Raw genomic sequence first — 15,543 nt, forward strand, 5'->3', positions numbered from 1 at the left:
CGATTGTCACCTCTTCCCACCATCTCTCTAAGAAGATGGTAGCGTCTAAGGATGTGCTTAGATCTGTGATGAGATATCGATCATTCGCTTGCGCTATAGCCCCATTGGTATCACAGAAGAAAACCACCGGCTTGGCAATGATAGGCACTATACTGAAATCTTGGATATAGTTTTTCATCCAAACTGCCTTCTTAGCTGCTTCCCAAGCCTCTATGTACTCAACTTCAGTGGTGGAACCCGCTGTGGTATCCTGCTTGGAACTTTTTCAAGCCACTATACCACCATTTAGCCTGAATACAGACCCTGATTGAGACTTAGCATCATCCTCATCAGATTGGAAGCGAGCATTGCTGTGGCCTTCCAGAATTAACTCTCCACCATCATAAACTAAGAACATATCTGTAGTCCTTCTCAGGTACTTAAGTATGATCTTGACTACAGTCCAGTGAGGCTCACCGGCACATGCTTGATATCTGCTCGTTACGCTCAAAGCAAAAGCGACATCTGGCCTTGTGCACTGCACAACATACTGTATGCTGCCTATAGCTGAAGCATAGGGTATGTCAAACATTTTCCTAAGCTCCTCATCAGTCTTAGGAAACTGCCTCTTGGACAGCTTAACCCCATGCCTCAAAGGAAGGAATCCTCATTTAGAGTTTTCCATCTTGAATCTTTTCAAGACTTTCTTAACATACGAGGTTTGGGTCATTCCTAACATCCTTTTAGATCTATCCCGGATAATCTTGATGCCTACGATGTAGGAAGCCTCCCCCAAATCCTTCATGGAAAATTGTGCAAACAATCATGCTTTAGTATCAGTTGACATCTTGATATCATTCCCAATGAGCTAAATGTTGTCTATATAAAGCACTAGGAACGCAAATGAGCTCCCAACTGACCTTCTTGTATACACAAGGGTTAAAGTCGTTCTTAATGAAATCATGACTGCATATAACCTCATCAAAATGGATATTCCAGCTTCAGGAAGCTTGTTTGAGACCATAGATGCACCTTTGGAGATGGCATACCTTCTGCTCTTCTCTAATAAATGTGAAACCTCCGGCTGATCCATATAGATGTCTTCCTCAACAAACCCATTAAGGAAAGTCGTTTTCCCGTCCATCTATAATATTTCATAGTCATACCATACAGCTATGCAAGCATAATCCAAATGGACTTGGCCATGGCTATAGGCGAATAGGTTTTCTCAAAATCGACCCTAGGTCATTGAGTAACCCTTTCGCCACAAGCCTAGCCTTAAAGGTAGTAACCTCTTGGTCAACTCCAAGCTTACGTTTGTAGACCCATTTACACAAAACAGGTTTAACACCGTTGGGTGGGTCTACCAAAGTCTACATCTTATTTGAACTCATAGAGTCCATCTCGGATTTTATGGCCTCAACCCATTATTCCGAATCGATGTCCGACATCACTTCTCAATAAGTCTTCTGATCATTACCCAATTGACCAATCAAACCCAGAAATCTATACCTCTCAAGTTGTTGGGACGATCTGATTGACCTTCATAGGACAGGAATATCGTCAGTGGGAGCTATAGGAGCAAATGATGTCACTACATCCGTTTGAGGTGTTGCTTCACTGGATTCCTCAAGGAACAATTCCTCACGTTAGGTATCTATTGGAAAACCTTTTTCCAATGACACTGCACTTTGCGAGACAAAAAAATTTTTGTTCGGAGAAATCATAGAACTAATATCCCATAGTTTCCCTAGGATAACCCATGAACCTGCACAAATTAGACCTCGAATCCAGTTTGTCTCCCACTAGTCTCTTGACGTATGCAAGGCTACCCCACACTCAAATACTTGTAAGACGCAGGCTTGCCATGCCATGTCTGATATAGCGTCTGAGCCACGATCTTAGATCGTGCCATATTCAACAACTTGGCTGTCGACTCAAGAGCATATCCTCAGAAGGATAACGACAGTCGGTAAAACTCATCAAGGACCAAACTATGTCCAACAAGGTTTGGTTCGTCCTTTTAGAGACACCATTAAGTTTTCGAGTTCCAAGAGGAGTCCACTGAGAGAGAATTCCATTCTCTTTTAGGTAATCGAAGAAAAAGACCTCAGACTTATACCTCATTAGGTTAACATAACTATACCGTGAGTGATCATCGATAAAGGTTATGAAGTAAGAAAATCCACCTCTGGCTTGTGTATTGAGTGGTCCACAAGCGTTTTAATGGATCAAATCCAACAGACAACTGGCAAGCACACTCTGTCCTACAAAAGGCTTCTTAGTCATCTTCCTTTTCAGACAAGACTCACAAGGTGGTCGGTGATCCAAATCATCTATCTTGAGATATGTGACCTAGTCTTGCATGCTTTTCTTGACTTTCCATTTTACGTTTGTTTTGAGCAGTCACGAAAAAATCTTGCTGTTGGAGAATATAAAGAATATGAAATTTGCCTAGCAAATGTGAAGAACCATACTTCATCAAATAAAAACAACTTTTATTGATCATAAACTCAAAGCCAATATTCTCTGTTTTGCACGGTTTTTGCCTTACCCTTCTTCATCTTCCAGCATCTGGCCCCCTTGCCTTTCACTTTAGAGGTCAAAGCCTCCTCAACCAACACCGACGGGGCAGACTTTTTGGTCGTTGCCTCGTATTGGACCAACATGTTTATTAACTCATGTATGGTCTTCTCAAGCCCATAAATGTTGTAGTTTATGATAAAATAGGTCATAAGAGGGAAGAAGTGACTTATTAAGCGCAGCTTGAGGATCCTCGAGCTTCTTCACGATGGAAAGCATCTTGATCACATGCTCTTACACAGAGGATCCTTCAATCATCTTACTGCCAAAAAATGCTTTTGTGGCAGAAAATTTAATATACCTATCGAGGACTGCAGAAACATCTTTCATGTGGAGCATTAACGATGCGACATCATCGTGTCTATCGTACTGTTTATGGATATCATTGTCATCGACGCCAGTACGATGCGGCGGACCTTCCGGTTGTCCTTGTTCCACTTTTCAAAAGTCACACGTTCTTCAAATGTGGACCCTTCCGACAGAGTCCTAAGTAGAGACTAATCTAAAATGTAAGTCTGGTTCTCGAAATATAGGACAATCCTCATATTTCTAAGCCAATCATTATAGTTTGATCCATTAAATTTGTTTGTCTCCAAAATCATGGTTAGTGGATTCTTAGACATCTACATTCAAAATGTAAAGCAGAAATTAGCAAACTAATTGTAACATTAAATACAAGTTAAAATATAGTATTTAGTCATTAACCGCTCCCACTATTTCTTCAAAAGCCCACCACTCTCAAGTGGGGTTTAGGGAAACCATTTCCTAGTGGGCTTGGGATCCACAAATACAATTCTTCATGTCCCGCTTTTACTATTCACAAGGAAAAAGTTTTGTGGGAGGTAACCATTATCATTCTCATCCAATGAGATCTCCAAGATATTTTCCCTCACCTCTTCACGTGATCCCGATGACTCCAAGAGAATCACATTACTCAGCATTAGGCCCAATCCATGAACCAACTAAATGAATATCTCAACCAAATGAAAATAGGAGCATATTCCATTTGTTCACAATAATATTGTAGTTTTCTTCTATTCCAAATGTGCCACGACTTGTGAGACCACAAAAGGGCAGAATTAGAATCCACACTATGTTATCGTGGATGCAAGACTTAGAATTATCAAACCATTTAATTTAATTCCATTTTGGGCCTAAGTGAGAGTTCAAGTTTGTTGTGACCGAGACCTCATCATTATAACATTTTGCATGACAAAGTTTTAATGAATGAGTATAAATGCATTCAAAACACATCATACACCATAAATTAAAATATTTACCACATGGAAACACAAGCCCAATCCTAAGTGATCCACTGAGCTCCAGTGAGTCTATGGTCAATCTATGGTGTGGCCTAACTATTACAAAAAACTAACCCATTATCATTCTAATGGGCCTTTCTCTTTGTTCTTCTTCCATCGTGAGCTCCGTCCAACAGGCCTAGGCCTTCAACACCTAGGAACTTACATTTATCAAAATAAATAAAACCTCACATCCCTACCTACACTCATTACAACTGAAAATGGAAACCCCAATCAGAAGTTGGGGGGAGTAACAAAAGGAGGGAGAAAGCAAGCCTTATTATTCCAAGGCTAAAGAGCGTAAAGAATTAAACAAAGAGGCATGCAGGACTCACCCAACATAAAAGTAAACCATACATTCGGCCAACGGGCTTTGTGATCATGCCCACTATTCATCCAATAAATAATAATTAACACATTTATATCAAATATAAACATGTTAAACAATAAATACAATCCATTTATTTAACAATTGATACCCAATAAAAACATAAATAAATACAGAAAATAACATACAAATAATGCAATTAAAAAATGAATATCATCCGTATATCTAATACACAAATTTACTTTTGTTTGTTTGGAAACCATTTCCAAATTTATTTAAGGCACAATTTAATTTTAAAAAAAAATTCAATTTGACTAAAATTAAAATTAGCCAAAATTAATAATTTCAGGAAAATTGGAAAAATCAGAAAAATTAGCAAAAATTAATAATTTCAGAAAAAAGTTTTCGAAACACCAGACGATCGTCTATTGCTAGCCGCAAGCGTGCAGGCTACTGCCTTCGCACGTCCTACTAGCCAATGACTGGCCGGCAGCGCAGCGATGGCTGTAGTGCTCCGTTTTTTAAAATATTATTTTTTGAATTTCTTCAATTAAAAAATTGAAATAAAATCATGCATTTACAAAAAATTCAATTTTGAAAAAATACATAGATATTGATAATTTAAAAGCTAAATTAATTCACATTTTTTAAACATATAATCATGCCACAAAGCCATGAAATATGCTTTCCAAAAGCATATTAAACACGTTGTTCATGCTCAACACATAATAATATGTTAATCCTAAAGCCACAACACCGAACCGGACTCTGATACCATTGATAGAATCATTTTACGGCCCGGGATTGCGATGGAAGCGTAAAATAAAAAATTAAAAAATCGATTCAAATGGGTGTTCCCTTTGAAATTTTCGGGCGTTTGGTGTTTGTCAAAAGCATAAACATGACACATGTGCCTAGAGGATAAACAAAAAGTATAGAAACATAATGTCAACGTTTATCTTTTTGTTTGTTTTAGAAAAACTGCAACGTGCGTAGTTCCCTTTATGTTTTCCGTTCCGTTCACTTGAGAACTCAAACTAAAATTTCTCTAAGTTGTCCACACCACAAAATAGAGAAGATGTAGTTCTTGTTCTATTGGTAGATAGACCAAACAACAAGAAGAAAAACAACTCCAAATACAACACTATTCATTAGCGCTTTTGGATTGTTCTATGTTCTAACTTGAATCCAATTCAATATCGAACGAAAAGGAGAATATTTTTTAGAGAAAATTGAAAGCAAATTTGTGGCTTTGGTGGTCGTTATGGATATGTGTGTAGTTTTGTATATCACATATAATTGAATTCAAAATTCAATAATTACTAAGTTTGCCTCCAAAGCAACCTATACAACCACATGCATATAACCTCCAATCATGATGAAATAACTCCTCCACCGCGTCATCATAGTGAAGGAGTTTCAACTTCTTCTTAACTTGCTCCAACCACCCTCAAATGGGCTTGGACTTCAAATATGCACCAGACTTGATTTAATCAAATTAAATCAAGCTCAACCAAAGTCCATTGGACAATAACTAATTAAAGTAATTTTAGCCCAACTAAGTCCAAGGATTCATTTAATCCAATTCAATAAATCTAAACTCAAACACTAATTAATTGATCCAATAAATTAATTAAGTCAAACCTAATAAATTAATCTAATTAATTTAAAGGTGTTAAGCCCAAAAGTTAATTAATTCTTGAGCCATCCATCTAATGAATTATTAAATAAATGATCCAGTCATTTATATATTCTCTTTAAATCAATTTAATCCAAGTAAAATAATTTGTTTCTTCTAGAAGTAATTCCACAAATTCCATAGTGATTTGTGTGTGACTCTTTAGGTTTACCCTCAGCTAGACTTGGGCTTGTGTCCAATATAATAATTAATTAAATCAAATTTAATTAATTTATTTTTAATTAACCATTAATTGGATAGTCCCGTCACCACGGGTGGCCGTCTAACAACGGTCCATGGCACTAGAAACAAGGTGAATATTGGCATGAACATTTAGGCTCCCCGAGTATCATACGGGTACGGTCCTTCCATCATCTGTCTCCCGATCTAAGTCTAGGGCATAGAATTGAGGCGTCGGTTCCCATCCTGGACTAGACACTATGCTCAATAACTTGAGATGTGTTTGCTCTATTGATTGACGTAGGAGATCATTCTCTACTCAATCAATCGCTGCGGCCATAAACTCTAAGAGCACGAACCATCTCAAAGCGCATAGGAGACTCGACTGTAATATATTGATAAATGACGGATTCTGTCTTGGAACCCATTGTCCCCACTACATATTCTGATTGCACTGAACAAAACTTGTAATGAGCACATCCAAGATATGGTCATCTTTCGTTAGATCCAAGATACAACAATGATATGCATGCAACTGCCATGGTTCCTGAAGTCCAAGGACTAATCATGTACTATCGGAACCAAGAAGATCTCCTCATACCTACCAAGCCTCCAAGACTACCATATAACGGCTTCCCGCGAGTCAGTTCAATCGGCTTCACAACCTTATCAACCACCCACTAAAATTGAATAGATGTCCAATGTTTGTCGTCGATGAAACATGACACTCACCACATGAATGCAATTTTAGTGTAAGTTTCAATAGGACTCTTGACGCCCATTCTCGAGATTCTTGACTTGGAATGTTTCAAACCTAACCATCAGAAATTGGTTTCATGGCTACCATCCAATGCGCAACCCAACTACATAGGTTGTACAATTTGTTTTGTGGGCTTTCTTGTGATGTTAAGCATATAAACATAATGAGTGAGCACAATAAATACAAGAAGAAAAACAACTCCAAACAAACACAATTGTTTAGTGGATTTTGGATTGTTTTATGTTCTATCTTGAATCAAATTCGATATAGAACAAAAAGAAGAATATTTTGAGAGAGAAATTCAGCAAAATTTCATGGCTTTTGTCGTGGTTGTTTTGGATATGTGTGTAATTTTATATATTACATACAATTAAATTCGAAATTCAATAACTTCCAAGTTTGCCTTCAAGAAAACCTATACAAACACATGCATATAACCTTCAACCATGATGAAATAACTACTCCATTATGTTCATCATAGTGAGGATTATCGACTCCTTCTTAACTTGCTCCAACCTCCCTCGAATGGGCTTGAACTTCAAGTATGCACCGGTTTGATTTAATCAAATTAAATCAAGCCTAACCAAAGTTCATTGGACAATAATTAATTAAATTAATTTTACCCAACTAAGTCAAAAAGAGTAATTTAATTCAATTAAATATCTAAGCCCAAACTTTAATTAATTGATCCAATCAATTAATTAAGCCAAACCTAATAAATTAATCCAATTAATTTAAAGATGTTAAGCCCAAATTAATTAATTCAATTAATTAATTCTTGAGTATTAAATTAAATCCTTTCTTCTCGAATTAATTCTAAATTAATTCCATCAATTCCATAGTATTTGTGTGTGACTCTTTAGGTTCGCCCTCAACTACACTTGGGCATTGTTTCCATCATAAATAATTAATTAAATCTAACTTCAGTAATTATTTTTAATTAACCATTAATCAAAAATGCCTATCACCATGGGTGCCTAGCAACGATCCATGGCACTAGAGACTAGGTGAATATTGGCATGAATATTTAGACTCTCGAGTCCCATGCAGGTAAGATCCTTCCATCGCCTTCTTGCGGCCTTAGTCTAGGGTATGGAATTGGGCGTCGGTTCCCATCCTGGACTAGGCAATTATGCTGAATACTTGAGATGCATTTAATCTATTGATTGATAACGAAAACTATTTCATATTTGGCCAATCACTATGGCCATAGACTTAGAGAGTCTAAACCATCTCAAAGCGCATAGGAGATATATCCATCATATACTGATAGGGAATGGATTCTATCTTGAAATCAACCATCCTCACTACATACTTCGACTACATTGGACAAAGCTTATAACGACCACATTGACGACACAATCATCTCTCGTGAGATCCAAAATATAGCCAATATATGCATGCGTCTGCCATGATTCCTCAAGCCTAAGGACTAATTCAGTATTATCGGAGCTAGGAATTCAAGTCATACCGACCAAACCTCCAAGGCTTTCATATGATGATTCTCGTGAGTCAGTTCAATCACTTAACATCCTTTTCAACTAATCCACTAAAATTACATAGACATCCCATGTTTGTCCCCGATGAAACACGACACTCATCCAATGAATGCAATAGGACTTGGAACGTTTCAGACTAACCCTCAGAACGTTTCAGACTAACACTCATCTTTATAGGACTCTCGATGCCTAGTCTCGAGGTCCTCAACTTGGAACGTTTCAGACTAACCCTCAGAAGTTGATTTCGATGCTGCCATCCAATGCGCAGCCCAACTACATGGGTTATTCAATTGGTTTGTGGGCATTTGTTGTGATGTTAATTAATCTAATTCATTAATTCTTGAGTCATCCATCAAATTGACTATTAAATAAATGATCCAATCATCTATATATTCTCCTTGAATTAACTTAATTCAAATAAATTAATTCATTTCTTCTCAAATTAATTCCTCCAATTCCATAGTGATTTGTGTGTGACTCTTTAGGTTCATCCTCAGCTAGATTTGGCATTGTGTCCAACACAAATAATTAATTAAATCAAATTTAATTAATTATTTCTAATTAACCGTTAATCAGAAATGCTCCTCACCATGGGTGGTCGTCTAACAACGGTCCAGGGCACTAGCGGCTAGGTGGTGTTGGCGTGAACATTTAAGCTCTCGAGTTTCCATACAGGTACGGTCCTTTCGTCGACCATCTCTCGGCCTTAGTCTAGGGCATGGAATTGGGCGTCGATTCCCATCCTGGACCAAGCAAGCAACTATGTTGCATACTTGAGATGGATTTACTCTAATGATCGACAACAAAGAAATCGAGGGACTTGGAATACCAAAATGAGCACAACAAAGAAAAAAGCCAATGATGAACATTCATTTTATTCACTAAATAATAATATTACATAATATCGAGTATTGCCAAAATATATTACATCCAGGCCAATCTAATTGGCTTTCTGGTCATCTATCCTAATAGCTCGGTGGTCCCGGATGAGCAACAGGTGTGGCTGTCTGCAGCGGGAGGTCAGAATACGGATCGAGTCTTCTGTCTCGGCTTCGAGGCCCACCACACTATTGTTGGACCATCTAACAGTGATCCCCCGGTACTCGACAGGGACGACGAAGAACCCACGGTCGAAGGGGGTGCTTATTTAGATTAGGTTTTTTTTATTTGTGTAAATACAAATTTTAAATACTTTTATTTTTGTAATTAAATTAATTTTATTTTCTTCTTATACTATATATTTTTTTTATATAACATTGCAACACAAAACTGAATAATTTATTTTTATAAAAGTAAATATTAAAATAGATTAAATACAATTAAATACAATTGAATATTACAAAAATGTCATTGCTTTTGTAAATATTTTTGGAATAAGTATATCTACCGTAAGATCAAGCGCCCATTGCAACGACTGTGTCAAAGATAGTTATCAACTTTGAAAGAGGCCATCCAAAATGCCATCACAAAAACAATGTAGAAAACAGTTATAAATGCAGTGGCAAAAATAAAAACAACACACGCAAAAAGTGTTACAAAGACCGTACGAAAACAGTTCAAAATAAAGATACCCAGACAGATACAAAAACATTACAGCATAAATACCTGCCATTACTAACAGTATTCCAAATACCACTCCTATAGCAACCATACTTACATGAGCTACAAAGACCACTACAATAATAATTAAACTAAATTTGATTTTGCCGTTCCAAAACCCCAAATGCATTTTTCTGCACATGGACTACGTACTTGTAACGGTCTAATTTGCCTGTTACAAATAGTAATGGCTTTTAGCAAGCCGTTACAAATATTTTGTAACACCGAAAAAAGCCGAGGTAGGGTGTTTCATTACAACTTAAAAAAGTTGTTACAACTTAATTACATAGCTGTTATAAATTCCGTTACCATAAAATGATTTTTTGCAGTGCATTAGAATCAAATAAATTGTTATTTCTTGATATATTTTGCTTTAAAAAAAATTTAAATGCGTTTATATATAGTACATATTAGTTTACTTCCAAATAAAAATTTGGGAAAAAGAATTCGATAGTCCTCTATTTATGTTCCAAAATTGTTTTGGTCCTTTAACTTTGACAGTATTAGTTTTAGTGTTGTACCTTTTCGTTTTGCTTAGATTTGGTGCTTCAGCTAATTTTATGATCACTTTGCTCCTTTTTGTAATAAATCCTAATTGTCCATTCTAATACTCTAAATATGAACATGCTTTCCAAATAAGTTAAGCCCATATAAAATCATACCTTTTTCCGACCACCTTATTTCTGGTATTCCAAGTCCCTCGATTTTACGAATTTCCTCCAAACACAATCACAACAGATGGTTCGCAGACACTTAGATCCTTCAGTAACAAACAACACACCCCTATTTTGTTTCCGACCTTAGGGCGTAGAAATACTCCAATATAGTGACGTAATAGATTTTTGGACAACAAATTGGATAAAAGCCTTACTTTTATTGAAAAATATAGAAAATATTACATACATATTATTTTCTCTATTGGAGGAGACAACTATTTAGCCTCGCATATGAAAGAGGACTTAACTCTTTGGGAAAACCTCCATAAACTGAAAGCTTAACTCTTTGAGAAGTTTCTCTGATGTTCTCCATCTCCTTCATCGCTACCTTATTTATAGGCGTCCGTGGACTTCAAATTCGCACTCGAAACTTATTTTTCGATGACGTCTGCGTTCTTCATCATCTTGTCTCTTTTGGATGACATCATTGTATTCATCATCGCCGCGTCCTTTTCAACTGTTGGTCATAATGCCTTGTCGGCCATGTGATTGCTAGCTAGTTTTCCTGCCTTACTGATTGTTGCCCTTTGTTGTTTTCTGCCGAAAATCTTATTCTTGATTTTTTACATTCTTCAATTTTTACTTCTTTTCGTAAAAATTCTTTCTTTTTCTTTATCCTGGTTTGGTTCGAGTTTCTTTTGTGTGACTCGAATTTTTGTTCTGGACAGGCTTCGCTTGTTTTTCACAGCAAGGGCATATATGATTATGCCTTGCACAACATGCAACATGTTGCACGTCTTCACCTTGTAGCTTCAGTCGTTGGTAGCTTATTTTCCCAAATTAACATCCTCTTCTTCTCACATAAGCTTTCTGCAAACTAAGTGATTTTTCTCGTTATGGAATTTAACAAAAACGATCCATTCACTTTGTTTGAGAAAATTTTGATTGGAAACTTGACTTTGTCCATCTCAGTGAGACAAACCCATAATCCTCAAGCTCTTCTGGTAGAGATATCGTCTTCACTAATAGCTGATAGCACAAGAAGCTTTGGTTTTATTGAAAGCCATCATGTCTGGCCTCTGCTATTTCATAAAATGAAATGCTGGATGAAACCCTTTTCCTGCAGTTTTTTAAGCAATTGATACGAATTTTATATGCAGAATATCGCCTCTCTTTAGGTGAGGGTTATTTTGTCATGAATCAAAGAACGTCCCACTTATCTACTCTGAAAGTTTTGAAATTTTTGAAAAACTCGGTGACATACTATGAACTGAAGGGGGACCTCTAAAGTCGCACCATTCTCTGACAACCTCTTATTTGGACCATTCTAACATCCAGACCCTGTTATATTTTTCGGATGTTTTGATAATAGTCTTGCCTGGATTTACTCCTTTGCGGGAAATTAATTTTTCTCAGCTGCTTTGATAGTCATGCCAAGCAGAAGAAGATATCAATTCATTAGTATTAACCTTAGAAGTGTCTGTCATCGGCCTAAGGCTAATCTCTCCCTCTTTAACCCTAGAGGTGCTGGGTTGACTTGAATCTCAAGAGTTTGCACTTCCTGTGGCTCAACTATTGCCTTTTCTCCAGAGTCTGGTGATGGCTTTATGCAAATGGTACTTGAATCCGACGCTACAAGGCTAGAGCCCCGTACACTAAAGGCATGTTCAAGGTCATGCTCTCTGAACTCATAAGTCATCCCCAAAGGTGATGCCTTCTGAACTAGTTCTCGTAAATTGTTCCTAAAAGACACCGCAAGGTGAAGTTGATCGGCCCGGGAACGCTTAAGCGAAAGCCTTTAAAATAAATTGCATAAAGTAAAACGAGATAGTAGTGAAACCATGATTCGAAGGGGTGTACCTTGGAGTTCCCGGCTATTCGATGAACTTAATAAAATCAAACAAAAATAAAATTAATGGGGCCATTGGTATAATGAAAAACGAGAGGAACAAAATCGTAAATCAAGAATTACCTTTTCTTGATTTATTTCGAGTATCCTTCGTTGATTCGTTCACCCAAGGGCCTGAATGTAGAAACCCTCTAAAGTCGCGTCCACACCACACTGGAACTTGAAATTTCTCAATTCAATTTGCTAGAAAAGAATTTAGGAGAAGAGCACACCAAGTGTGCACAAGAGGGGGTTTGACCGAATGGAAAAATTAGGGAGGAGAGAAAACTATTTTCTACTATGTTATGTGTTCATTAGATACTTCAAATAACTAATATACATATATATATATAAATACCTTGAATGGATTCATTAAAATATGTTTACGTTCATTTAGCCATCCATAAGATAATAATCCTTTATTCCAAATAGAGGATAACTAACACAACATTTTCCAAAAATAATTTTGTTAGTTAATAATTTCTTTTTCCAATCATTTGCACAACTTAATTAATGGGCTCGTGTCTATTTTAATTAACCAGACCCAATTAATCAAATCCAATTTAATTAAAACCCTCTTAATTAAGTCAATCATATATTTCATCCAAATATATTAACCCAATAAGCATTTATTAAATAATAAATACAACTCATTAAATAGTAAGGGCAAGCCCAATATAAATTAATCCAATCATTTTATCCTTGGGCTTATCTTTCCAATGCATCACTCTCGTATATAAGTAATCCAATTACTTACAAAATTCATTCTCAATTAGTTTCTCGTCCCTTATCGTTGATTTGTGTGTGACTCTTTAGGTTTACCTTTTAGCTAGACTTGGGCTAGTTCGAATGCTATTATTAATTAAATCCAATTTATTTAATAATTCTTGATCAATCTTGGATCAAGAAAGCCCGTCACCTTGGGTGACCGTCTAGCAATGGACCATGGCATTAGAGACTAAGCGAAAGTCCATATGAACTTTTAGGCTCCCGAGTCCATACTAGTGCAGTCCTTCCATCTACCATCTCCTTGCCTTAGTCTAGGGCATGGAATTGAGCATTGGTTCCCATCTTGGACTAGGCATCTATGCTTAATACTTGAGATCGCATTACACCAAATTGCTCGATATAGGAACTTCCTCTTCCTATTCGAATAATGACTGGGCCACAGCTTTATAGAGCATAGACGTATCTCCAAGTGCATAGGAGATACATCTGTCATGTTTTGATAGGCGATGGATCCTCTTCTTGGAACTCATAGTCCTCACTACATACTTTGAATGTACTAGACAAGGCTTATGATGATCATGTTTGAGACACGATCACCTCTCGCACAAATCTAAGATACAGTCATCACATGCACGTGACTGCCGTGATTTCTCAAGTCTGAGAGCTACTCCCGTACTATCAGAGCAGGGGACTCGAGTCATACCGACTAAGCCTTCAAGGTTTCCATATGACGATCTACATGAGTCAGATCAGTCGATTTGACACCTAGTCAATCGACCCATTAAGATTGCATAGACGTCCCATGTCTGTCACCGATGGAACACGACACTCATCAAATGAATGCAACTCTTAATACAAGTTTCCAAAGGATACTTCGATGCCTATTCACGTGGTCCTTGACTTGGAGCATTTCAGACCTAACTCTAAACTGTTGGTTTCATGACTGCCATCCAATGCGCAGTCCAACTGTTGCACGGTTGTTCAAGGTGGTCTGTGGGCTTTGTTATGATGTTCGACAGAAACATTAAGATAAATGTAATGGGCACAACAAATGAAATGCCAATAGCGATTACTTATTTTATTCACTGAATAATACTACATAAAGTTGAGTTATTTTCAAAATAGTTTACCAGCATGCCAATCCAATTGGCTTTCTAGTCACCTATTCTAACAGTTCCATAGCAAGGTGGATGCTATTGAGGAACTTTTTATGGAAATCTGGACTATGTCTAGATCAACTCTTTGGATTTTTCCGGGAACTTAGGCATTTACCGCTTGCTGCTTGAACTTCTTGTCAAGCTCCTCGAGGTTTTTCCTGAGGTGCTTGAGTCTCAGCATGATGGAGTTTGCTTCAAATGCCTCCATCTCTCGACAAGAAATCTGGAAGAACATTTTCATGAGATTTATAACGACAATATTATAACAATAATATTGGCATTTAGCTTGCCATCTAATAATACAAGCTCTATGTTTGATTTCAATTTATTTTTAAGAAAGTCTTAACATTAGTATTATCAACCTTTAGAGTTAATTCTTTACCAAGTAAATATAAAAGCCATTTCTTAAAAGCCTTTCAAACTGCAAAGAACTCTTTTTCGTTAATGTGCCAAACTTTGGCTTGTTGTTTTGAGAACAACCCTCCTATATATTTATAAGATTCTTCCCCTGTAATTTTCTTTCTCATGAGCATTGCTGCCCATTTGTGTAGAATACCAATTCGTCCTCGTACTGTGGTATAGCAAGTTTTGGCAGGTCACTGCAAACCAATTTCAGCTCACGAACACTTTTTGTGTGCATTTCTTCCCATTTCTACTTTGAACTTTCCTTTTCCTTCAGAAATGGTTGGAAATCCTTCCTGTATCTTGCAAGATCTTTAACAAAAATGCCGATTAACAACTCACAAGCAGCTCTGCAAATACTTCTTGTCTTTAAGTACATCTTGAGAAATTGCGGATTTTCTCTACAATATGATCCTATAACTCAATTCCTGTTTCATCAATAAGAACTCCTAAAAATTCAATTTTCTTGACAACAATAGTAGCTTTCTTATCATAAAGTAATAAACCTTCTTTATGGCATGCATCAGAAAATATTTCAAGATGTTTAACATGATCTTTCATAGTTTTAGATGCATTCAAGTATCTCGCCAATGTAGACAAATATGAATTCAAAATAATCTTTAAAAAGATTATCCATTTTTCTTTTAGATATCTAGGGTGCATTAGTTAAACCCATTGGAAGCGTCACTGTCGATCTTAATCTGATAAAACTTAAATTTGCGATCGAATTTAGAAAACACTTTTGCTCCTTTAATGCAATCAATTAAGTGTTCTCTACTATGAATGTAACAACCATCAAACTTT

The 15,543-nt window shown here is 36.7% G+C and overlaps 1 protein-coding gene across 1 annotated transcript; it reads right to left on the bottom strand.

Moving 5' to 3' along the window:
* LOC105171225 lies at window positions 266-14,977 on the bottom strand. Its single transcript, XM_011092261.1, has 4 exons — window positions 14,894-14,977; window positions 14,453-14,560; window positions 900-1,123; window positions 266-629 (listed from the first exon to the last, which is right to left on the bottom strand). Exons 1-4 carry the CDS (start codon window positions 14,975-14,977, stop codon window positions 266-268), a joined length of 780 nt encoding a protein of 259 aa, XP_011090563.1.

Source organism: Sesamum indicum, linkage group LG9, assembly GCF_000512975.1.
Source record: "Sesamum indicum cultivar Zhongzhi No. 13 linkage group LG9, S_indicum_v1.0, whole genome shotgun sequence".
NCBI classification, from domain to species: Eukaryota; Viridiplantae; Streptophyta; class Magnoliopsida; order Lamiales; family Pedaliaceae; genus Sesamum; species Sesamum indicum.

Excerpts from the sequence above, each read along its gene's own strand:
- LOC105171225 (XM_011092261.1), bottom strand. The coding sequence starts at position 14,977 with ATGCACACAAAAAGTGTTCGTGAGCTGAAATTGGTTTGCAGTGACCTG. Across the intron at positions 14,561-14,893 it reads CACAGTACGAGGACGAATTG|ATTTCTTGTCGAGAGATGGA; the intron begins GTATTCTACACA and ends ATGTTCTTCCAG. Across the intron at positions 1,124-14,452 it reads AGAAGTTCAAGCAGCAAGCG|ATGGACGGGAAAACGACTTT; the intron begins GTAAATGCCTAA and ends GAAATATTATAG.